Source organism: Medicago truncatula, chromosome 8 (assembly GCF_003473485.1).
Source record: "Medicago truncatula cultivar Jemalong A17 chromosome 8, MtrunA17r5.0-ANR, whole genome shotgun sequence".
NCBI lineage: Eukaryota > Viridiplantae > Streptophyta > Magnoliopsida > Fabales > Fabaceae > Medicago > Medicago truncatula.
This window is the reverse complement of record NC_053049.1, coordinates 24,077,284-24,102,936: the sequence shown is the minus strand read 5'-3', so window position 1 is coordinate 24,102,936 and position 25,653 is coordinate 24,077,284. Positions and strand designations below refer to the sequence as shown.

General features: G+C 36.9%; 1 protein-coding gene across 1 annotated transcript; it reads left to right on the top strand.

Moving 5' to 3' along the window:
• Positions 1 to 5,167: 5,167 nt before the first annotated feature.
• Positions 5,168 to 11,776, top strand: LOC120577504 (uncharacterized). Its single transcript, XM_039829064.1, has 5 exons — positions 5,168 to 6,059; positions 6,172 to 7,165; positions 7,961 to 8,187; positions 8,584 to 8,659; positions 11,569 to 11,776. Exons 1-5 carry the CDS (start codon positions 5,168 to 5,170, stop codon positions 11,774 to 11,776), a joined length of 2,397 nt encoding a protein of 798 aa, XP_039684998.1.
• Positions 11,777 to 25,653: the final 13,877 nt, after the last annotated feature.

Genomic DNA, 25,653 nt, shown 5'->3' with positions numbered 1-25,653 from the left:
ATATAGATATATGCTCCTTTGCAATTGTCCATAGACATGAATTTTTGCCCTCATATAAATTAAATGATTGGTGTCAAACACGGTTAGTATTTACTCATCCGGTTAATCATGTGGAAAAATTGTAGTTAATTCAAATTTTTTTTTACTAAAAATAAACGATATTCATTCAATATGCAATACAAATTCGTTAAAAACAACAACGATGGATATACAAATAAACTCATAACATCTATGTTAATAGCATTCAACTACTAAGTACAAAAGACTACAAATATGACTATATAAATCTCTGCAAAACCCATACTCTCAGATCTCCAATATTGACGACGCCAAAATCATTGATTGAATCTACACTTAACCGAAGTTGATCTCATAATTAATCTGAATCAAACAAACAAAGCAACACCACACAAAGATAACAAAAATTAGAAAATACAAAACTGAGGATCCTCCTATTGTTTAGAAAATTTTAATAAAATATTATTTTTATTCTATATTTATTATTATTATTATTACTAGCAAAAAGACAGACACTCACGTGCTCATCTTTCCACTCTTTTTACTGCGCTAAAATTTGAAAATTATGAACTATATTTTTTTTATGAAATTTTGATTTTGATTAAAACTAAAAATATAAATGTTTTTTGTTTTCTAGTTATAACAAACCAAATTAAACATGACAATTTATTTCAATAACACGAACAACAATCTTTATAATAGAAAAATTTATTTAAGGGTATAATTGAGATAATTAAAATTTAAGTATAAATATACTCATTTAGTTTGTTACACTTTTTAAATGATAAAGAAAAAGAAACAGACATACTTTTTTTTTGACAAAAAAAAAAAGATATATATATATATCGTGTTTGTTATATTTTTTATATTTAAATTTATTTTTATCTATTTGTTACATGTGTTATTTGTATTGAAAATTGAGGGCATTTTTGGAAAGAAAAATCCAACCTAAAAATGCTGAAAGGGGTAGTTTTTTTTATATATTAGTAAGAATAGATAAATTTAGTTTTTTTTTAGAGAAAAATTTAGTTTTTATTAAAAATGGTAAAGATATACCATTAAATAATTTATGAGAGACACACGTTTGTTGAAATCACATATTCTCGCATGGAATTTCTTTTTTCGTAAAAGATAAAGAGTTTTGTTAATGAGTGTCCGAGAGATTCTTTAAACATTCTAAAATAAACAATTTTTCTTAAAAAAATTAAAATATTTAGATTTCAAAATCATTGATTACATGTATTTTTGTGTAAATAGCTACTTCGAATATTCGTTAACATTTCCCAAAGATAAATGGGTGCGCTCGACTAGATATGAATTTTTTTACCCTAAAACAAGTAGTTCATTCGTAAAAAAAAGAAACGAATAGAACTGAAAAATAAACCGGAGGATCGAGGATGGGACAGGTCTAGGATTTAAGAGCGACGAGGAGGTTCGGATTATGCAGATGGTTTTGATCGACAATCTTACAGGAAGGGACAAGGATCAGCGCGACATCAGGTGAGGGATAGGCAGGTTCAACAGCGGTCATCTGGTGCATTTAGGGCAAAACGTGATCAGCAACCTGTTAGGCGTAATGCGCAGGTGCAGCAAGGTGTTTTCCAGCAACACTCTCGTGACACAGATTTTGGCAGCAAGGCAACTTTCTATTTTACTAATATTCCAGAGTCTTTGCCTGTGTTCCGCGTGCGACAATATTTTGAGGTATGCGGTATTCTTTCCGATATTTACATTGCTCGACATCTGAATTTGCGTGGTCAAGTCTATGGTTTTGTTAGATTTGAGTCGGTAAAGAATAGAGACAAGCTAGAACATGCTTTGAATAATATCTGGATTGATGATTATCGTGTATGGGCAAGGGAAGCTAGGTTTGATAGATTTGCTAAATATGATGAGGAGGTTAAGGCTTCTAATATTGTTGTTCGAAAGGCTGGACAGTTTCAGCCGGTGGTGGTAACCCATGGTGTTGGTATAGAGAATGTGCGGTTGGGTAAGAAGGAGGAGGAGGTCAGTGATGAGGCTGGAAAAAACATAGTGAAGGTTGGTTTGGTGGATGTTCCGGTAGAGAAGAGGAGAAAAAAAATTATATTTTAAAAAAGAAAAGAATGTTGAAGCTGAGGGAGAGGTGGTTTTAAAAGATGTGTTGAAGGTGGAGGAAGAGATGAAAAAGGTTGAAGGGAAGAAAGACAGATTGCAAAAGATTTCAAAGGTGGAGGAGAAAGTTGATATTTTCTGTCCGCTTTTGTATAATTCAAAACCGGAGGACCGTGTTTGGGCTAGTGAAGGTATGGTGGCTACCGTAGTGTCGGGAGACTCATCTTTATCTCTTCAACAAAGGGTGGAGGATGCAGGTTTTTCGAATGTTATTGTGACTCCTATGGGAAGTGATAGGGTCTTTTTGTATTGCACGGGGGGAGCAGATATTTGGACTGTGTTTAATGATGCTGTACACTTTTTTGGAATGCTCTTTTCGGACTTACATAGATGGTCATCTGAGGATATTATTTATGAAAGGGGAGCTTGGCTTAGAATATATGGTATTCCTGTTCATGCATGGAATGAAGATTTTTATAATATTTGTGTGTCGGGGTGTGGTCGCTTTATTCGATCAGATGTTTGCACGGTGGAGAGGGCGAGATTGGATTTTGCTCGTGTTCTTATTTCGACAACTTTTTTGGAGGTTGTTAATTCTTCTCTAGAAGTTGTTATCGATGGTTGTAAGTATTTGTTAAAGTTGGTGGAGGAATGGGGGTGTAATTTGGGGGAGGATGCTTTTTTATCGGAAGAAGAACAGGATCCTAGGTTGGAATCGTTAACTTTAAAAGATTCCGCTAGTTTGGAGGATGTAAAAGGCGAGATGAATGATTTGGTGGATGATCTTAAAGAAGAATGGTTGAATGGGGATGATTTTTTTGCTGGAATTACAAACATAGAAGTTGATCCTTCACGGGTTCCTGTTGAGTCGGATAGGCCAGACACTACTTTTGTTAATCTTGATGTAGGTGTTTATAAGGTGGAATCCTCTCAGAATCATGTCTCTCATAAACCAGATTCGTGTTCGAAGGAGCTAAAGGAAACTTCTTCTTCGTTAAAATCTAATTCTAAACTAAGCAAGCGTAAGTATAAACAGGCGGGTGTTGCTGTCAACCATTCTGTTGGGTTTATTAAAAGAATTGCAAGACTTCCTTCCAAAGATAGAAAAGAAATTTTAAAGGTTTTAAAGAAACAGGATCGCAAAAGAAAATTGTTGATTAAGGCCTCGAAAGCAGCGTCCAACTCGTTATCCAATTCTTCAAATAATTCTAATTCTTCTGTTAATAAAGATTGGGAAAATTGGGTTGTTTTGCATGGTAAGAAGGAGGTGGCAGCCGAGGATGTTAAGGATATAGGTAAGTTGTTGGGTGTTAATTTTAAAGGGGACATAAACAATAGTTTTAATTTATTATCCAAGGAGGGAAGGAAAGAATGGAGGGCGGAGAGAGGGACTTTGTTGTTGAAGGAGGATGGTGAGGGTGGCGGCAAGGTTGGGATGGAGTGATAGGAGCCGGTGGTGAGGGTTTTGTGGGGGTGGAGACGGGTGGTTATGAAGATTCTTTCGTATAATGTAAGGGGATTGGGCAGTTTTGAGAAGCGCGCAGAAGTTCGTAATTTTATTCATGAAAAAAATCCGTTTGTGGTCTGCTTGCAAGAATCCAAGTTGAGCATGGTTGATGATTACATTCTTAATTCTGTTTGGGGTAATATTGGTTGTGACTATTCTTATCAGGCTTCTGTAGGGGCTTCTGGAGGTTTGGTAACGGTTTGGAATCCTTTATTGGTGGAGGTGTGGTGTACAATCTCGATCAGACATGTTTTGATTATTAAAGGGAAGGTACTTTCTTCAGATCAAGATTTTATCATTGCTAATGTGTATGCTCCTTGTGATACGTTGGCCAAACAAGATTTATGGGTCCGTTTATCTCATTTTTTAATTGCCAACGGTGATGTGAATGTTTGTGTTTGTGGAGATTTCAATTCTGTTAGATCGGAGGAAGAGCGAAGAGGTAGAAATGTGGTTTTTCGTCAGGTGGATGCAGACAATTTCAATAACTTCATTGATAGTAGTTTTTTGATTGATTTACCAATTTGTGGTAGATTATTTACCTGGTATCGGGGGGATGGTGTTTCGATAAGCAGGTTAGATAGATTTTTGGTGTCTTCAAAATGGTGTGACTCTTGGCCCAATTGTATACAGGTTGCGTATCAAAGAGGTTTATTTGACCATGTTCCTCTAGTGTTGAGTGTCGATGATGAAAATTGGGGACCTCGTCCTCTAAGGTTGCTTAAATGTTGGGCAGATTATCAAGGGTATGCAGATTTTGTTCGTGATAAACTGAACTCCTTTGTTTTGGATGGATGGGGTGGTCATGTATTGAAGATGAAGCTTAAAATGATAAAAAATTCTCTTAAGGTTTGGCATCAACAACAGTCAAAAAATGTGGAATCTAAAATAATGGATGTTAAAAATCGTATGTCCTGGTTAGACTCTAAAGGGGAGGAGTCCGTTTTATTGGAAGCAGAAACTCAGGAAATTCGTGAGTTGTCTGTCAAATTGCATTCCTTGTCTCGTGTGCATACTAGTATGAATTGGCAGAAGGCGAGGATGAATTGGGTTAGAGAAGGTGATGCAAATTCTAAATTCTTTCACAATATGATGTCTAACAGACAGCGTCGAAATTCTCTTCACTTGATTCATGTTGATGGAGTTCTTGTCGAAGGGGTTCAGAACATTCGTGCGGCTGCCCTTAATCATTTTTCCACTCATTTCCGCGCTTCAGAAGGAAATCGACCAGGAATTCAAGGTTTAAATTTTCGGAAACTGTCATATGCTCAATCAGGTAGTTTAATTCGTCCTTTTTCTCTTGATGAAGTTAAACAGGCTGTGTGGGATTGTGAGAGCTTCAAGAGTCCCGGGCCGGATGGTATTAATCTTGGTTTTATAAAAGACTTTTGGAATGAGTTGAAAGATGATTTTATGAAATTTCTTCTCGATTTTCATCGTAATGGGAAGCTGACGAAAGGTGTCAACTCTACTTTTATTGCCCTAATTCTGAAGGTGGCTAGTCCATAGAAGCTTGGTGATTTCCGACCTATTTCTCTTGTTGGTTGTATGTATAAAGTGTTGGCAAAGGTTCTTGCAAATCGACTACGTTCTATTTTGAGTTATGTGGTGTCTGATAATCAATCCGCTTTTGTGAGAGGCAAACAAATTCTGGATGGCATTCTTATTGCAAATGAGGTAGTTGGTGAAGCAAAACGTTCGAAGAAAGATTTATTATTGTTCAAAGTTGATTTCGAAAAGGCTTATGACTCGGTTGATCTCAATTATTTGCATTATGTGATGCTTAATATGAATTTTCCAACTCTTTGGCGGAAGTGGATAATGGAGTGTGTTGGAACAGCTACAGCTTTGGTCCTTGTCAATGGGTGTCCGACAGATGAGTTTCCTATCCAGAGGGGGCTTAGACAGGGGGACCCTTTATCGCCTTTTTTATTCTTACTAGCGGCTGAAGGTTTTGATGTTTTGATGAAGGCTTCAGTATCGTCAAATTTATTTAATGCTTATGGTATTGGACCTCAAAGTGAAATTAAAATTTCTCACCTACAGTTTGCGGATGATACTATCATTATTGGAGAAAAATGTTGGTTGAATGTTCGTACCATTCGGGCGGTATTATTATTACTTGAAGAGGTGTCCGGATTGAAGGTAAATTTTAACAAAAGCATGTTGACAGGTGTCAACATTTCTCAAACTTGGTTGACGGAAGCGGCTTTGGTGTTAAACTGTAAAACTGGTACAATTCCTTTTATGTACTTAGGATTACCTATAGGCGGAGATAGTAGAAGACTTAGTTTCTGGAAACCGGTAGTGGATCGAATTGTTGAGAGATTGTCGTCATGGAATAATAAATATTTATCGCTTGGTGGTCGCTTGGTTCTTCTGAAATCTGTCCTATCCTCTCTTTCGGTTTATTTTCTTTCCTTTTTCAAGGCGCCTGCAGGTATAATTTCTTCTATTGAATCTATTTTTTAAAAAAAAATTGGGGGGTTGTGAGGTTTCTAAAAAAATTGCTTGGACTAAATGGGATTCTATTTGTTTACTTGTGAATCGAGGTGGTTTGGGGGTGCGGAGGTTAGGTGAATTTAATTTATCTTTGTTAGGGAAATGGTGTTGGAGGTTGTTGAATGAGAAAGAAGGCTTGTGGTATCGTGTCTTAAAGGCACGGTACAGGGAGGTAGGTGGTAGAATTCAGGAAGGAGGGAGAGAGGTGTCTGGTTGGTGGCGTATGTTGTGTAAGGTGAGGGATGGCGTAGGATCGGGAGTAGGTAACTGGTTTGATGTTAATGTTAGGAGGGAGGTAGGAAATGGTAGTAATACTTTCTTTTGGACTGATAAATGGCTTGGTGGAGTACCTTTAAAGATTCAATTTAGTCGTCTTTATGATTTATCCATGCATAAGGAGTGTTCGGTGGCAGATATGGAGCGTTGGGGGTGGTTGGAGGGCGGCAATGGGTGGGTTTGGAGACGGCGGTTGTTAGCATGGGAGGAGGAGAGTTTGAGGGAGTGTATCACTTTACTGGATAACGTTGTTTTGCAGGTTCATATTCAGGACCGTTGGCGGTGGTTACTCGATCCTGTTCATGGTTATAGTGTTGGTGGGACTTATCGTTTTCTCACAAATTCTGAAGAACAGGTGGCTAATGATGTTTTTATTGACGTGTGGCACAAATTGGTCCCGACAAAAGTGTCGCTTTTTGCTTGGCGGTTGCTTCAAGATAGAATTCCTACAAGAGCAAATTTGGTGTGTCGTCTCATCCTTCAACCAAACGACAATTTTTGTGTTGGAGGGTGTGGACTATCCGAAACGACGGGTCATCTTTTTATTGGATGCGAACTTTTTGGAAGTGTCTGGGTTTTACTTTGTCAATGGCTTGGGTTTTCTTTTGTTCCTCCAGGTTCTACTAAGGATCATTACAGTCAGTTTACTCATTTGGCGGGTTTGCCTAGATCTACTCATGTGTTTTTTAAGGTTATTTGGCTTGCTTGTGTTTGGGCAATATGGAAGGAGCGAAACAACTGTGTTTTCAATGATACAGTTATTGATCTGTTACATATTGTCGAAAAAGTTAAGTTAAATTCTTTTCTCTGGCTTTCTTCAAATATTGAGCCTATTGCTTTTGGCTTTTACGATTGGTGGAGACATCCCCTTTTTTGTATGGGGGTGATTTAAGTGTTTAGACCTTTCTGTTTAGGTGGTGGCATTTTTTTAGGTGCCGTGGTGTTGTAACAGATTCTAGATGATTCATCATTTTAGCACACCTTGTACGGGGTGAATCATTCTGTTTTTTTGAGTAATATATTCCATTTTGATTTGTTCAAAAAAAAATCAATAGTTTTAAATGTAGAAGCGCTGTTCGTGAATGACATACATATTTATTTTTATTTTTTTACGAAAGTGAATGACATACATGTTGAAAGTTTGTTTTAAGATATAATTACCCAATTTTGTTGCGAAGAAAATCATAGGGAATGGGTTAGAATTCTCAAAGGGCTTAGCAGAGCCTTTGGGTGCCGCCCAGATCTGCATGGATGGTTACGACCTTCCCATTTCCGTTGTGGTACTTCATCTTTAGATGGACCGTGGAGGCTACTGCATCCAATGCCGTGGGAGTGGGGAGCCCGGACATGTAGTTGTAGATAGAGGCGTCGGGAGTCACCAAGAACGCGACTTCAACGGTCCGTTTTCCGACTTGTCGCCAAAAGTGACGTCCAAAGTGACGTATCCCTATGGGAGCGTGCATGTGCCGTTGGGTGCAAATGGTTCCATTCTGTAGCAGTACCTCAGGTTCTCCTATCTTAGCTCTAATCTTTCGAATGTGCTTTGGTACAAAATATCTACAGGAATGCCTTCGTCTACCAGGCATCCTCCCCCCTTATGATCCAACATATTGGTGCTGATAACAGTGGAAAGGTCTCGTTGGGGTCCCCGTTGATCTTCTTCTCGTTGGTGAATCCCATGTTTGGTCTTGTTTTCACTCTTTTTGCGGCCATAGCCGCATTGTCTGCCACCCTAGGTTTGGTGGTCTTCCTCTTGGACGCTCTTCTTGGATTTTTGATGGTCGGGTTAGGCAAGTGTAATAATCATTACCAAGTAATAAAGTGATAAGTAGTGTATCGTATCTACAGGGATTTTCGTTTCGTGCAAACAATACTCGTTACTTATTTTTAGTTACCAATATAATAGAAGAGTTAAAGGTTAGAAGTTTGCAATATTTATCTGCTTACAATAGAGCAAGTTTGCCTGTTTTTAGTTACATAAAAGTAAGTAGCGGTTAGGAGTATTCGAATCCCCCTATTGATATTCTTCGATATTAAATAAAAGTCATGTCGTCGTTTATTTATCTTTGGTAGACTATACAAATGATGAGGCCGTTGGGACGTTACTAACCTAATGGGTTGGAAGTTGCACCTGCTGATAACATGGTGATCCTTATGTATGGGATTTATACTTCTCGGTTAACTAGGTATATCCCTCCAATGTTTGGTTGCACCTGCTGGTCACATGATGATCCTTGCATGTGGGGTCTTACCACCTGAAAGGTAATTGAAAACATAGACTTTATATTGACTTTCCTCCATTTCCCAAGGCAATGAAGGTCAAGGTTCCTTAGGTCCACCTATATATGCATCTTAGTACACTCAAAGCACACTCTCTCTCATACTTAGTAGTTCTACAAACGGGCAACACTATCAGCGTCTACCTTATCAAGGGTTTAAAAGAATGTTTCTATTAGGCTACGACTTATTTCCTTCAAGAAGACACTTGTTTCCTTAATCACTAACTAGTTACCTCCTAGGTTCAATAGATTTTACTAAATATTAGTAATGTCACCTCCCAAGTACTTACTACTATGGTCAACTTGTTTTCGGTATATTTCGCTAGTTATAACTAATTACTTCCTAAACAGATAGATATTAGTAGCAAGATATAAGAATCATGATAGTAATATCAATATTAGGCCCAAACACAGCCTAAGTATCTAATCTAGGGTTGCGCCTACTTCATAAATAAACTAAGGAATTTCTTAATAACACTTAATAGCGAACAAAAGATAAATAAAATAAAAATGACAATAAATTAAATAAATATCCAACAAAAATAAATAGAGGTTCATCTTAGAACTTTAACCTAAAAAGAATTAGTTACACATAGTAACTAAAAAAAAATTACTAAAGATAAAAACATACCCTAGAAAATCAAGGAGAAGATAGAAACTCCTCCGAAGCTATAAAATTGCCTTCCTCTTGAACTGCCACAGTTCTGAACGCGAAATTTTTAATGAGGAAGGATGGTATTTATAGTGAGAGTTTCTACCTGGGTTTGGGCTAAAAGTGCAGGCTTTACCCACAAAAAAGCAGGATAAGACGCTTGTGCCCTAAAGTTTTCATATGCACGGGGAACATTGTAACATCCCAGACTGCTTTTAGGATTGTCGATTGACCCCACAAACCAACACGAGTCTTTTCAGCGTGTTTTGTCCTCACTCGCACGCTTACCGGAAACTTCGCGGTAGGTCACCCTTACCAAAATTACTCCAAGTCAAGCACACTTAACTGTGGAGTTCTTATGAAATGAGCTACTGAAAAGACGATGCATCTTGTTGATATAGGTAGTACCAAACAATTCTTTTAAGCGCTCATTTAACCATACAGTCTCATACCTGCACGGCCTTAGGATCCCTCTCATCGCGATGTGATTCAATTTTTCCTAGATGCTTGCCAGAAGCCGGACCACTCCCCGCCCTCATCAGCCTCGGGCGTTACATGCCCACCAAGCGGAGGTGTTACAAACATGTCTAGCATGCCTAACAGATGTGAGAGCATGGGAAACCATGCCCTAGGCACACGGAAAATTCCCTAGGCGCATGGCCATGTGCTAGGGGCATGTCTTGTTAAAATCATGCCCTAGGTATATGGAAAATGCCTTAGGCGCATGGCATCTCTTCCTGGGCCAAAATTCTTCGAGTTTTCGTCATTTTAGGCTTCGTCTTCAAATAACTTTCCTTGAAATTCGTAACAGAATTCCTCCCTCTTGTAAGTCTCTTGAGGCCTCTTAAGTCTTCGTTCTTGGTCTTCCTAAGTCTTCATAACTCTTCAAATGTTCTTGATTTGCCAATTTCCATGATTTCTTCGTGAATTACTTCAAAAACCCCCTAAAATTGCTATGTTTCGGGAAAACTAGAATTATAGACTCAAATATAGAAAACATTACATAAGTCCCAAAATTAAAGGAAATTGTTCTAATACTCCGCCATTTTGCTGCTTAGAACTACTAAAAAGAATTGAAAAACATGCTAAGAATAACGTAAGATGACCTGTCATCACAACCTCAAACTTAAATTGTTGCTTGTCTAAGAGTAAAGAAAGAAAAACATAATTTATTCTCGGATTTTTTTTCAGGAAAAACACACCTTCCAGGAGTTGTGCTTAGGAATCATTCATCACATTTATAGTAGAGCAACAAATAACTTACCACAGTACATTCAAGTGGGTCCGACTCGGCGAAAGTAACCTATATTTGCAGCCATACTATTTTCTATGATACACATATGTATATCCTAAAGCTAGTAGGGTTGGTCACGACATTTGCCTACTCCAGCCGTCACATGAATGTACCTTGCTCTAAATTTGAAACAATTCTAAACAGACAGTCAAGTTAAAGTTATTCACACACTTCGATGACTTTGAGGGTTATATCCCAACTTAGGTTAAGGGTTAATATATTTAGGGCAACCAGGCTAACAAAAGATCTTGGAGTTAGTTCACTAAGCTAGGGATTTCTACTAAACATTAATGTGCTGCCATCTGAAGCCTTTAGTTATAGTTTTGATGATGTTAGACGTTTTGATTACATCTACTTTATAGTCACTATTTGTTTGTTTTAATGATGTCTAGTATAGATCCTTATTGTGTAGAATGTTAAAGCACCCTAGTGAACCTTGGCATCGTCTAGCTGCATTCAAAGTTTGGCTTGATCGTCTCACAACATGTCTGAATCGATTCAGATAAGTCTCTGACTTAGCTTAAATCGATTCACTATAAGCAGGAATCGATTCATGCTTGTATCGTGTCATTTGCCTTTGAGTCGTTTCAACAATCTCTCTATTTCTATTCACATGTGACATGAATCGATTCAAACCTTCATCTGGGCTGCTTGAGTCGTTTCAAATATCTCTTGACTTGCATCAACGTTCATACTCTTTCACTTGTCTGGGATTTTTTCACTTAGTGTCTGAATCGATTCAGTACATAATTGAATCGATTCAATCAATTAATTTTGTGCGAAAATTTAGTCTTCTTTCTCATTACTATATATACACTTCTCTCCAAAACTCCAAAAGTATTGAATCATTTGCATCTATTCTCTCTAGGTCTCAAAAACTCATTTCTCATACATTCTTCAAGATTAAACACTTTTTCTTAGAATCACTTTGTCTTTGAGTGTGTAGATTCTCTAGGGTACTAGTAGGGATTGTAAGTTGGTTCTCTCAAGAAGATAGATTGGGCTTAATCAAGGCTTCAAAGGAAGTGAATAATTTCATTCCACCTCCAAAGGACTTGGGGGTCTTTCTAACCGTTCTTGATATCGAAGGGGGTTCATTTACCGGACGTAGCATTGAAGACTCGAGTGAAGAGATCGAAGGAGTGCACGGGTAATTCAAGGATCCGAAGATTCAAGGAGCACCAAATTCAAGGGGTACTTGAAGTTTGGGGGAGCTTTGTTTTACATAGGAGTTGAATAGTTAGGGCTTTAATTTGAAGGAACTCTTGTAAACATTGTAAACAACTTTTCATACATAGTGGATGACCTTGGTGAAGGCGTACTTGATCAGGTAGAGTAGAGGTAACCCTTAGCGAGGACGAACAAGGGTGAACTACTATAAACATCGGTGTTCTCTCTCTCTCTCTACTTTTGTTATAACACTTGCTTATTTGAATAATTGATTAGTGAATTGCTAGTTTTGATCTAAGTAGTATTTTGACAATAGATTAATATAAATCCTTTTGATTTAGGTTAAAACAATTTCACTTGGATCAATTAATTGCAATACCAATTCAATTATTCAAATTCATGTGTTTTGTGTTTTCAATTGATAATTAGGTTTATTGTCATATAGGTTGGTTTGAAATTGTATATTGTTTTGTATCTTGTTTAAGGATTGTTAATAATTGATTGTGTCAAAAGATTTGTATCGTGAATCTCTCAATTCTAAGATAAAATCTTATTCCACATATATTTGATACTTGTTAATTCATTGTTTGTGATTGTTTATAGCAAAATTCAAATAGTCAATTTCAATAAAACTTGTATTTATCAAATCTCCATAAAAGTTTTTCAAAGGCGCTAATCCCCCCCCCCCCCCCCCCCCCCCCCTCTAGATTGGTATTCAACTAGCCATATAGACCAACACCATCCTTCCTTCCTTGATTCAAAAAAGATGGGTAAAACAGTAGAATGATGAGTTAATAATGAGTCGATAATTAGTTATTTTAATATAATATTTGAGTTTATTTTATTTAGATTTAATATGTTTTTATTTCCTTTTTAGAGCTATTTTACTTCAATTGCAAGTTATTTTTTTTTAGGAACAAATATTCAAAAGATTGAATCTTGGAGCAAAAAAAAGGAGAATTGAAGCTGATTCGTGCCAAAAATATGAAGATCTCATACAAAAATATCTTGTGCAAAGAAATTAAAGATGTTGTACTAGAATATAGCATAGGCGCCCCCTTTTGCTTCTTCGACAAGCTGGCTATTTTAGTATTTCTTACTTAGAGTCCATGGTTTCTTGTGCAACACTTTAGTGATTTAATTCTTGGGGCTGAAGTCAATGTTAGACTATTAATAGAGCAGCCATCTAGTTTATAAAAACATCTTTTGTTCTTGAATTTCAACAGTGACAATTGTTTTTCTTAATAATAGTTCTTCTTTTACTTTCCTTTTATTTTATTTATGTTCTTCTTCTTCTTCTCTTCTATGTCTACGATGAACATGAGTGAGTAGACTCTTCTTGTCTTGGGATTCTTGGACAAGTCTAATGACTTAATCCTAATCAAACCAAGCCTCGAACCCTAATTTTATGTAAATCTATTTTCTACTCTAAATTCACCGTTTTTATAATGAATTAAAAAGTATCAAACTCATAATGCGACAACGGAGGGTTAGTACTTGTTAATTCATCATCAAAAATATTAAGCAATGGACCGAAAGAAGAAGATTTAATATTGGAACAGGTGAATTTAGACAAGGATTGAGAAACATGACAATAGTCTAGAAAACCTTCAGACAATAAAGTTTCGAGCTTCTAGGATTTCACTAGCAATCAACCATGAAAATAGGCGTGATTGCTAGAGAAACAAATTCACTGAGACCGAAAGGAGATGTGATAGGCTAAAGAGAAAATTCTCTTTAGAAAGTAGATCTAACATAAAGTTCTAGGTTTAAAGGTTTGGTTTGTGAAGGGTTTGTCACCATGATGGACCAATAATCCCAAGGCGCTTTTTATTATTATTTCTAAACCGTTAAAAATCCCAACTTTTCAATTGAACTCTATTCTAATCATTCTTAAAGGTTAATTGAATTAAACAACTCATCATAGAACTATTTGTCTTTTATTTTTCATAGAAAGATAAACATTTTTTTAAGAGATCATTTATTTGGCTCTCAATTTTTTTTTCTTTTTTTGTGTGTAGATCCATTATCATCTACATTTTTTTTTTTCATTTTTTTTCCTGACAAAATGTGTTCTATTGTTACCCCACCCCAAACTTAAGATGTGATTAATTCCAAAGAGCAACCCCAAACTTAATTTCAAAGCATTTGCATTCATAATAATACATATCTAACTCCAAGTGAAATCAGATAGGGTGCATTTAAAGTGTAGGACTGTGACATGATCCGTCACTAAACAAGAAAGAAATTTTCATCAGGAGGCTCGAAGTGGTTTCACAAAGGATAAGAAGAATATAATGGGTGGCCTGAAAGGCTCAAGGTACCAAAGAAAAATTGTCTCGTATGTATAATAACCTAACCGATCATCCGTAAAGAACGACCTCAAATTCAAGCAAAAATAGCATTCATATGGAACACTCATAATTGGAAATATTTATGTATCTAACAAACTAGAATGGATATGGAAATATTTCGCTCTGAATCTCACCGGTTATGCTATTCGAAAAAGATATGGTGATCCTATAAAAACCTTAACTAGCAAGCCCCAGAAAGTACCGTGCTCTTGAATGTAGGGGTAAACTAGCCTCCACTGTAACGCCCTAGTCGTTAATTTATTTATTTGGATTTATTTAGAGTCTTTTATGTGATTTTAAATAATATTTGTCATTTATGTGGGTGTATTATTTTATTATATAGTTTGTTTTATTAATAATTGGAATAAGTGGGAAATTAATATTATTTTGGAGGTTGGGGAGTTAATTAGGATTTAATAGAATTAAGGGGAGTTTAATGAATTAAAGGGAAGTTACATTAGGGGAGTTAAGAAAAGAAAAAGTCAGAAAACGTTTTTACGTGAAACCAGTTTTGGGAGAGAAAACCAAGAACAAGGGAGAAGAGCCAAGGAACCGATTTTGCTGTGCAATTCTTTCTGCAAATCTAAGGTAAGGGCGAGACTAACTCTGAATGATATAGATTATGATTATGATTTTGATTTAGCAAGAGGGTTTTTGGTTGAATTTGGGAATTAGGGTTTAGATTTTGAATATTGATTTTTGAATGAAAAGTGTAGAAACCATAGAATTGAACGGTGAAAAGAGTGGTTAATCAGGTAGGTTAGTGATGGATTAACATTTTAATGATAGGGTGATCATAGGGTATGATTAGGGTCATGTTTGGAGAGTATTGGATCGAACACGGAGTCGAAAAGATTTCCCCAAAGGCGAAATCGCAGCTGAACTGCGATTTTGCTGTCAGTGTGCAAGACGCGTTTTCATTGTCGCAGTTTGACAAGTTTAAGTTTCGAACTGGGTTTAGGTGCCTTCACGAAAGTTGTAGATATAGATGTTATCTGTCACTAGGAATTGGAGGCACTCGATTTAGGCACATAGAACTCAAGTTATGATCAAATTACTACACAGGGGTCAGCACAGTCGTCCTCTTTTCCCGAGCATAGGAAAATCAACTTTTCTGGAATTTTCTGTTCTGAATTAGGTTTGGGAGTCTTCATGAAAGTTTTTGATAATTTGGTTAGCTTTCCAATGGCTTAGATTTGACTTGAAAATGACTTTTAGTTTTTGAGTTATGATCAAAATACTCCAAGATGGTCTTAGTAAAATCTTATGAAAATTCAGCATAACCAGTTCTAAGTTAATCCAAAACTTATGGGATAATTCCAAGGCTAAAAATTATAAGTACTATGAGTTCAATTAAAGTGTTTAAGAGTATTTAACCTATGTTGTGGGTAATGTTGGTTAATGTTGGTTAGTGTTGGTTATTGTCGGTTAGTATGTTGGTTAATGTTGTGGGTAATGTTGATTAAAGTGGGTTAATATTTGATTAAAGTGGGTTGATATTTATTTAACGTTGGTTAATGTTGGCTGGTGTTGGTTAATGTGAAATATATGTATTATGTGAAAAATATATGACGTTGAAGTTGTTGTTGACTATCATTAGTTGAATTATTGTGGTGTAAGTCATATGAACATATATGCATTGTCAAGTTGTATGTAGATATACACAAGTGGAGTTAGTTGCATAAACATGAAAGCGGGAGGGTCTCGGCCCTAGAACGCCTTGTCGTTCAAAGCGGTGGAACACTAGTTGTTCAAAGCGGTGTTTAGCGGTGAGGACTTATGTCCTGAAAAAAGAATGCTTTAACCATTCGATTAGCGGTGAGGGCTTCGGCCCTGATTATGGTACCACATGCATTGTAGATGAGTCTTAGTGGAAGTGTCGAGTGTTGCATGAGTTGCAGTTATTGGTCTTATTTACCATTTGTTGTTGATGTTGATAATGATGATATTTATATATGTTGATGAATTATTATTATGATAGGGTGTTAGATTCAATTGATGCATTCTTTATCTATATTTATTGTTGTGAATCTCACCCCTTTTGCTTGAAAATGTTGCCCTTCCTATGGGTAACTTGCAGGTGATCCGGAGTAGTAGGTGGTGGCTCAAAGTGTCTAGGGCTCTGATACGTGGGATGGGATTTAATGTCACCTTTATTCCTATGTATCAAATTTTGAATATTGCTGATGTAGCCCTATGGTTGTTGAATTTATGTTGTTAAGGATTTTATGCCAAGATTTAATTATGGAGGTTTAAACAGTTGTTGTTGTTGTTTTGATGCAAACATTTCGCTGCAAAATTAATGATGATCTTGAAGGATGTTTATTAAATAGATTTTATATTCTATTTAAGAAATTTTGAAAATGTAGTGTGACATGCCCGTTTGGGAATTACTCTGATGCATGTTTATTTATTATTAAATTGATTTTGGGTAACGGGGTGTTACAATTGGTATCAGAGCAGGTTGGTCCGTCCGGCCAAGTAGTAGAGTCGTGTTGAGCCACCTAGGATAGAGTGTCAACTCTAATGTTGTCTTTGTTGATTGTTCTGAGTTGTTGTTTGTTGTGTCCTTGGTATGAACTGGTTGGAGTATAACCATGTCCATATCAATTGTTTTAGCAAGACGGTGCATTTTTCTTCTGCGGAAGAAGAGAGTGGAGCAGAATTCCTATCTACGAAACAGTTGAAGTAGTTGGAGCGCGATGGAATTCTTATGTTTTCCTTGATGGCATCTTTGTCGTTAGAAAATCAAGCTGTGATTGATAGGTTGCCGGTTGTGAATGAATTTCCAGAAGTTTTTCCTGATGAGATTCCAGATGTGCCACCAGAGAGGGAGGTTGAATTTTCAATTGACCTTGTTCCATGAACGAAGCCGGTGTCGATGGCACCTTACCGTATGTCAGCTTCCGAGTTAGCTGAATTGAAGAAACAGTTGGAAGACTTGCTTGATAAGAAGTTTGTAAGACCAAGTGTCTCACCTTGGGGAGCGCCGGTATTGTTGGTAAAGAAGAAGGATGGTAGTATGAGGTTATGTATTGACTATCGTCAGTTGAATAAAGTTACAATAAAGAATAGGTATCCACTTCCGAGGATTGACGACTTGATGGATCAGTTAGTGGGTGCAAAAGTTTTTAGTAAGATTGACTTGAGGTCAGGTTACCATCAGATTAAGGTGAAGGATGAAGATATGCAGAAGACGGCCTTTAGGACACGATATGGACATTACGAGTACAATGTGATGCCTTTCGGTGTTACTAATGCGCCTGGTGTGTTCATGGAGTATATGAACCGAATTTTCCATGCTTACCTGGATAAATTCGTGGTTGTGTTTATCGATGACATTCTGATCTATTCAAAGACTGAAGAAGAGCATGCAGAACATCTGAAGATTGTGTTGCAAATTTTGAAAGAGAAAAGTTGTATGCTAAGTTGTCGAAGTGTGAGTTCTGGTTAAGTGAAGTGAGTTTTCTTGGCCACATTATTTCTGGTAGTGGTATTGCAGTTGACCCGTCAAAAGTTGATGCAGTATCACAATGGGAGACTCCGAAGTCAGTGACTGAAATCAGAAGTTTCTTGGGTTTGGCTGGTTATTACCGCAGGTTCATTGAGGGATTTTCGAAGTTAGCACTTCCGTTGACCTGTAAGGGTAAGTCTTTTGTGTGGGATGCTCAGTGTGAGAGTAGTTTCAATGAGTTGAAGCGAAGACTGACGACTGCTCCTATTTTGATTTTACCTAAGCCGGAAGAACCGTTTGTTGTTTACTGTGATGCGTCTAAGCTGGGCTTAGGTGGTGTTTTGATGCAGGATGGCAAGGTAGTAGCTTATGCTTCTAGACAGTTGAGGATACATGAAAATAATTATCCTATGCATGATTTGGAGTTGGCTGCGGTGGTTTTTGTTTTGAAAATTTGGAGGCACTATTTGTATGGTTCCAGATTTGAAGTATTTAGTGATCATAAAAGTTTGAAATATTTATTTGATCAAAAGGAATTGAATATGAGGCAGAGGAGATGGCTTGAGTTGTTAAAAGATTACGATTTTGGTTTGAATTACCATCCTGGTAAAGCCAATGTGGTTGCAGATGCCTTGAGTAGGAAAACGTTGCATGTGTCTGCTTGATGGTGAAAGAATTTGATTTGCTAGAGCAGTTTAGAGACTTGAGCCTTGTCTGTGAATTGACACCTCAGAGTGTTTAGTTGGGGATGCTGAAGATTAACAATGCTGGTTTGAGTCAGGAGATAGTGTGGTGTTGGGACCGGATTTGGTTCATCAGACTACAGAGAAAGTCAAGATGATAAGAGAAAAGATGAAAACGTCGCAGAGTCGACAAAAGAGTTATCATGACAAGCGTAGAAAGGCCCTTGAGTTTCAGGAGGGTGATCATGTATTTCTGAGGGTTACTCCTATGACGGGTGTAGGACGTGCATTGAAGTCGAGGAAGTTGACTCCAAAGTTCATTGGTCCGTATCAGATATCATAGAGGGTTGGAACAGTGGCATATAGAGTTGGTTTGCCACCACATCATTTCGAACTTGCATGATGTGTTTCATGTGTCGCAACTTCGGAAGTATGTAGCGGATCCTTCGCATGTTATTCCAAGAGATGATGTGCAGGTTAGAGACAACCTTACAGTTGAGACCTTACCGTTGAGGATTGAAGACCGTGAGGTGAAGAAGTTGAGAGGCAAGGATATACCTCTAGTGAAGGTTGTTTGGGGTGGAGTAACGGGTGAAAGTTTGACTTGGGAACTGGAGAGTAAGATGCGGGAGTCGTATCCAGAGTTGTTTGTTTGAGGTAAGATTTCGAGGACGAAATTCTATAAGTTGGGGAGAGTTGTAACGCCCTAGTCGTTAATTTATTTATTTGGATTTATTTAGAGTCTTTTATGTGATTTTAAATAATATTTGTCATTTATGTGGGTGTATTATTTTATTATATAGTTTGTTTTATTAATAATTGGAATAAGTGCGAAATTAATATTATTTTGGAGGTTGGGGATTTAATTAGGATTTAATGGAATTTAAGGGGAGTTTAATGAATTAAAGGGAAGTTACATTAGGGGAGTTAAGAAAAGAAAAAGTCAGAAAACGTTTTTACGTGAAACCAGTTTTGGGAGAGAAAACCAAGAACAAAGGAGAAGAGCCAAGGAACCGATTTTGCTGTGCAATTCTTTCTGCAAATCTAAGGTAAGGGTGAGGCTAACTCTCAATGATATAGATTATGATTATGATTTTGATTTAGCAAGAGGGTTTTTGGTTGAATTTGGGAATTAGGGTTTAGGTTTTGAATATTGATTTTTGAATGAAAAGTGTAGAAACCATAGAATTGAATGGTGAAAAGAGTGGTTAATCAGGTAGGTTGGTGATGGATTAACATTTTAATGATAGGGTGGTCATAGGGTATGATTAGGGTCATGTTTGGAGAGTATTGGATCGAACACGGAGTCGAAAAGATTTTCCCAAAGGCGGAATCGCAGCTGAACTGCGATTTTGCTGTTAGTGTGCAAGACGCGTTTTCATTGTCGCAGTTTGACAAGTTTAAGTTTCGAATTGGGTTTAGGTGCCTTCACGAAAGTTGTAGATATAGATGTTATCTGTCACTAGGAATTGGAGGCACTCGATTTAGGCACATAGAACTCAAGTTATGATCAAATTACTACACAGGGGTCAGCACAGTCGTCCTCTTTTCTCGAGTATAGGAAAATCAACGTTTCTGGAATTTTCTGTTCTGAATTAGGTTTGGGAGTCTGCATGAAAGCTTTAGATAATTTGGTTAGCTTTCCAATGGCTTTGGTTTGACTTGAAAATGACTTTTAGTTTTTGAGTTATGATCAAAATACTCCAAGATGGTCTTAGTGAAATCTTATGAAAATTCAGCATAACCAGTTCTAAGTTAATCCAAAACTTATGGGATAATTCCAAGGCTAAAAATTAAAAGTACAATGAGTTCAATTAAAGAGTTTAAGAGTATTTAACCTATGTTGTGGGTAATGTTGGTTAGTGTTGGTTATTGTCGGTTAGTATGTTGGTTAATGTTGTGGGTAATGTTGATTAAAGTGGGTTAATATTTGATTAAAGTGGGTTGATATTTATTTAACGTTGGTTAATGTTGGCTGGTATTGGTTAATGTGAAATATATGTATTATGTGGAAAATATATGATGTTGAAGTTGTTGTTGACTATCATTAGTTGAATTATTGTGGTGTAAGTCATATGAACATATATGCATTGTCAAGTTGTATGTAGATATACACAAGTGGATTTAGTTGCATAAACATGAAAGCGGGAGGGCCTCGGCCCTGGAACGCCTTGTCGTTCAAAGCGGTGGAACACTAGTTGTTCAAAGCGGTGTTTAGCGGTGAGGACTTATGTCCTGGAAAAAGAATGCTTTAACCATTCGATTAGCGGTGAGGGCTTCGGCCCTGATTATGGTACCACATGCATTGTAGAGGAGTCTTAGTGGAAGTGTCGAGTGTTGCATGAGTTGCAGTTATTGGTCTTATTTACCATTTGTTGTTGATGTTGATAATGATGATATTTATATATGTTGATGAATTATTATTATGATAGGGTGTTAGATTCAATTGATGCATTCATTATCTATATTTATTGTTGTGAATCTCACCCCTTCTGCTTGAAAATGTTGCCCTTCCTATGGGTAACTTGCAGGTGATCCTGAGTAGTAGGTGGTGGCTCAAAGTGTCTAGGACTCTGATACGTGGGATGGGATTTAATGTCACCTTTATTCCTATGTATCAAATTTTGAATATTGCTGATGTAGCCCTATGGTTGTTGAATTTATGTTGTTAAGGATTTTATGCCAAGATTTAATTATGGAGGTTTAAACAGTTGTTGTTGTTGTTTTGATGCAAACATTCCGCTGCAAAATTAATGATGATCTTGAAGGATGTTTATTAAATAGATTTTATATTCTATTTAAGAAATTTTGAAAATGTAGTGTGACATGCCCGTTTGGGAATTACTCAGATGCATGTTTATTTATTATTAAATTAATTTTGGGTAACGGGGTGTTACATCCACCTTAAATTCTTTGATTGCCCACCTAATACTAAAACCAATTCAAGCATAAAAGAAAAGGCTGTGTATGTAAATGCAAAGGAAATAAAATTTTAGTTGATATTACTTGAAGGATTAGCAACAGAAAAAGAAAAGAAATTGATTAGTCAGATCGTCTCAGCTTAGCAAAAATAAAAATGCAGAAAAATAAAATAATGGGTTACCTCCCATTCAACGTGTGTTTAGAATCTCCGTCACGACGATCAATAGTTTGCCTCTTATCCAGCGCTTCTTTTTCTGTTATTAGCTTGACAAAATAGGTTTCCTCCTATTCAGTGTTTGTTTAGCGTCCCGACCCTGACGAATATGTCTAAGTGTTGTTTTCAGACCTTTGAGAAGTTGATTTCCCCCTACCACTACTTAGGTCTTGCATATAGTTGATGGCATAAAACCGCAAGTGCACAGTTCTATCGAAGTAGTAAAATAAGAGTATCGTTCCGACAGGGAGTTGTTTAATTCAATTAAATTTTGTTGGTGATTAGAAGAGAATCAAGATGTAAGTTGGGGTTTTCAAACGATTTGAAAAGATAATATAATAAAAGGAGCCTTGAGATTATTGGTTCATCTAATTAACAAGTCCTTCGGAAACCAAGCTACTAAACTTATAACCTTATGTTAGACCTAACTTATAAAGACAGTTTCTCTTTTGTTCCTCTAGCAACCAAGCCTATTTCGCTGACTTGATCACAATTAGAATCCTTGAAGTTCGAAACTATATGTCTCAAAGATTGTAAAGACTATTTCGCTGCCTTTACAATCTTTGTCTAAATTCACTTGTTCGAATATCAAAGCTCCACTTTCGTTTTATGAATTGATATTTGAGATGATGGATTAACAATTATCAAACCCTCCACTTTCGTGTAACATCATAACAATAATTATTCAACAAGCATCTCATTAGCAATACATGAATAAGGAACAACTTATCAACTTAACATAACCATCATCAAGTACATTTAACAACTCATAGATAACATCATGTAACATCATAACAACCTCACATTCAACACTATAAACAATCATCATAACATCGTCATAATCATCAACATAAAAAACGTAAGAGTACACCACCTCTTATAAAACGACAAAGTAAGAGTACACCACCTCTTATAAAAACGACAAAGTAAGAGTACACCACCTCTTATAAAGACGACAAAGTAAGAGTACACCACCTCTTATAAAAACGACAAGTAAGAGTACACCACCTCTTATAAAAACGACAAAGTAAGAGTACACAACCTCTTATAAAATACCTGACATAAACAATCACCAACAACGGCTACAACTACGACTTCAACAACAACACCAACGATGATGACAACATCGACAATTTGCATAACATACTTATCACTTATTCGGCAACGTACATCCCAACAACGCTTACAACTTAGACCAACATTTACATCTTAATTAAGATTCAACAGCAACACTAGTAGCACATAGACATCTCAAAATATGACAATACCAAATGATAATCAACACTACTTAAACATCATACATTATCCACATAATGCATTTGCAAATTTACCATAATATTAACAACCTCAACCATCTTATATCAGACTCACTGAACATCAACAGTATTTTAATAAATCTTTATCTTAACCCAAGGATCATCTCATAACATCTCGTGCGACAAAGATCACAAAAACCCTAAACAAGGCTGTCTGACACTCAAAGGCTCGCGAGGCAAGCGCCTCTACTCGCTATGGCGAGTTCACAAAAGTTAGTTGTTCGCCTTGGCGAACAAGCAACTCGCCTTGGCGAATAAAATCAGCGTGCTCTCAGGAACTTGACATTTTTCACACAAAAATCCCATTTTTAACTTCCCCGTAATGAATTTCATTCTAAAAACTTGCCTAATCATTCTTATACACATTCCGGCACTCAAAACCATCTAAGACTTGACCAACAACATTATTTCACAAAATCATGATGATCTCACTAGTCAACTCGCTATGGCGAGTGTCTTGCTCGCAGTGGCGAGCAACATCTGGGTTCACACGCGAGGCGAGGGAAAACTGCTCGCGAAGCGAGCGATGAAGTTCATCACTCGCGAAGGCGATATACCTCTAATCAAGCGATCTTCCATGCATCATCTGCGTACTAGTCAAAGCAAAAACCTTCCCACCAGTCTGGGCCTTATTAGGCTTCTTGCACTACGAACTAATATGACCTTCTTCCTTACAGTTATAGCAAACTACATCATCATGATTGCAAATGATTGCAATCTACCTCAGTATGACCCTTTTCACCGCAACGGAAACACCGTTTCACTTTACCAGCACAAGTGTTACTCTTGTGACCTTTCTCACCACATATGTAACAAACTATTTCGACAGGAGTCTCTTCCCTCTTGGGCCTCCTCTCGTCTTTCAACCTATGCTCACTCGGGGTATTGTACGGCTTAGAACGATTCTTATCCTTATTCCTCCGCTCACCCCTAGCCTTATAATGGGCTTTGGTATCATCCTCAAAAATTCTACAACTACTCACCAACTCAGAAAATTGACGAATCTTCTGATAACCAATGGCCCGCTTAATATCAGCACGCATACCATTTTTGAACTTTATGCACTTGGAGAACTTAGCAGTCTCAGTGGTGTATTGTGGATAAAACTTAGCAAGCTCCAAAAACCTTGCAGCATACTCCGTTACTGACATATCTCCCTGCTTCAGCTCCAGAAATTCTATTTCTTTCTTACCTCGGACATCCTCCGGAAAATATCTGCTCAAAAACTCTCTCCTAAATACAGCCCAAGTAACAACAACACCATCTTACTCTAGGACAGGTAGAAGACTAACCCGCCAGTCATCAACTTCCTCAGCTAGCATGTGCGTGCCGAACCGCACCTTCTGCACCTCGCTACACTGCATCACTCTGAAGATCCTCTCAATCTCTTTAAGCCACTTCTGAGCTCCATCAGGGTCGTACCTTCCGTTGAATGTTGGTGGATGATTCCTCAAGAAAGTCTCCAACATTCTTACTCCATCCCATGGTTCTAACCTTAAAACCGATTCTAATCATCATCCTATGCATTATCTAAGGTCTGTACACAGTTTCTACATTAATTCAACACATTTTCAACATCTAATCATGGTTCTAACCTTTAACCCTAATTCTCAAATTCTCCAAAAACTAAACCCTAACATGTTAAATCCAATTTCAAAATCATAGACTTAAGATCACTGAATGATAGTCCCACCCTTACCTTAGATTGATGAATAAAGCTCTACACGATCTTCTCTTGGATACTCTTGGCTCCCTCTTGGTTTTTCTCCCAAAATGCTGCTTCCACGTGAAAATGTTTTTCTGGCTAATTCTCCCTTTCCACTTTCCTTTCTAAACCTAATCCAACTTCTTCTATTCCCACTTAATCCCCCTCAATTCTCCTTATTTCTAAATCAGCCCCTTGAACTCCAAATATTCTAAATTCCCACTTATTCTATTAAATAGTAAAATAACTCATTTAATAAAATATAACACACCACATAATCCACATAATAATATAAAATCATATATAAAAAGACTTTAAATCAACCAATAATAATTAAATAAAATTGGGGCGTTACACTAGTCATAGGATTTTTCCCTTTGCAATTGTTACGGTAAGCATATTTCTTTGACTCATTTGAAAGTTCAGTATCAGTAGCCGCAACATTTTTTGTAACAGTGGTACTGGTACTACCTTTCACCACGTTGTTCTTCCCATACTGAACATTTTTATGGTTTGAGTGAACCTATTTCTTCACAGGTACTTTAACATGAGGCATAAAAGTTTTTCCTTAACCATTCTTATTAAAATAATTTGTGGCCGAAGAATTACTAATAAAAGCAATGTAACTTTTGGTGAATGAAAAAACTTTGACCTCTGATCAACATACCATTTTCCTCTTTTCTTAGACTTTGGAATAAGACCCTCAAGGCCTTTAGTAACCTCTTTGTCGAACACATAACTGTATTTAGGGCACCTCAGAGTTCTTCAACCTGCAATAGTTAATGAAATCAATAAGTTCATCTTCAGCCATATGATAAGCCACTTTCATCTTCTTAGAAAATTAAGACTCTAAAATGATTTCATCAACACTTTTAGGGCCTTCAGTAGCTTCTACCTTCTGACATTCAGCAATATCAACTTTTAATTTGACATACAGATTTTCAACAACATCAATGATGGCCTCCACCACATCGCAATCTGCAATTTCAGTGTACATCACATCGACAACTTTTAGAGGATCAACTTCCACTTGCATTTGAGGCTTTGACTTGTCTCCAAATTTCATCATGCCTTCATTCAAAGCTTTTAGAACCAAATCCCAAAAAGTACACAATGTGAGGTTTTTTGTCCCAGTAATATTACTAAAAGAAATGAGATGCCTTTGAACTCTATCCTTGAAGTCGAAATCTTCTATGTATGAGGCATTGATTTC

Excerpts from the sequence above, each read along its gene's own strand:
- LOC120577504 (XM_039829064.1), top strand. The coding sequence starts at position 5,168 with ATGTATAAAGTGTTGGCAAAGGTTCTTGCAAATCGACTACGTTCTATT. Across the intron at positions 6,060-6,171 it reads CTTTTTCAAGGCGCCTGCAG|GTGGTTTGGGGGTGCGGAGG; the intron begins GTATAATTTCTT and ends TTGTGAATCGAG. Across the intron at positions 7,166-7,960 it reads AATGATACAGTTATTGATCT|GAATGCCTTCGTCTACCAGG; the intron begins GTTACATATTGT and ends AAATATCTACAG.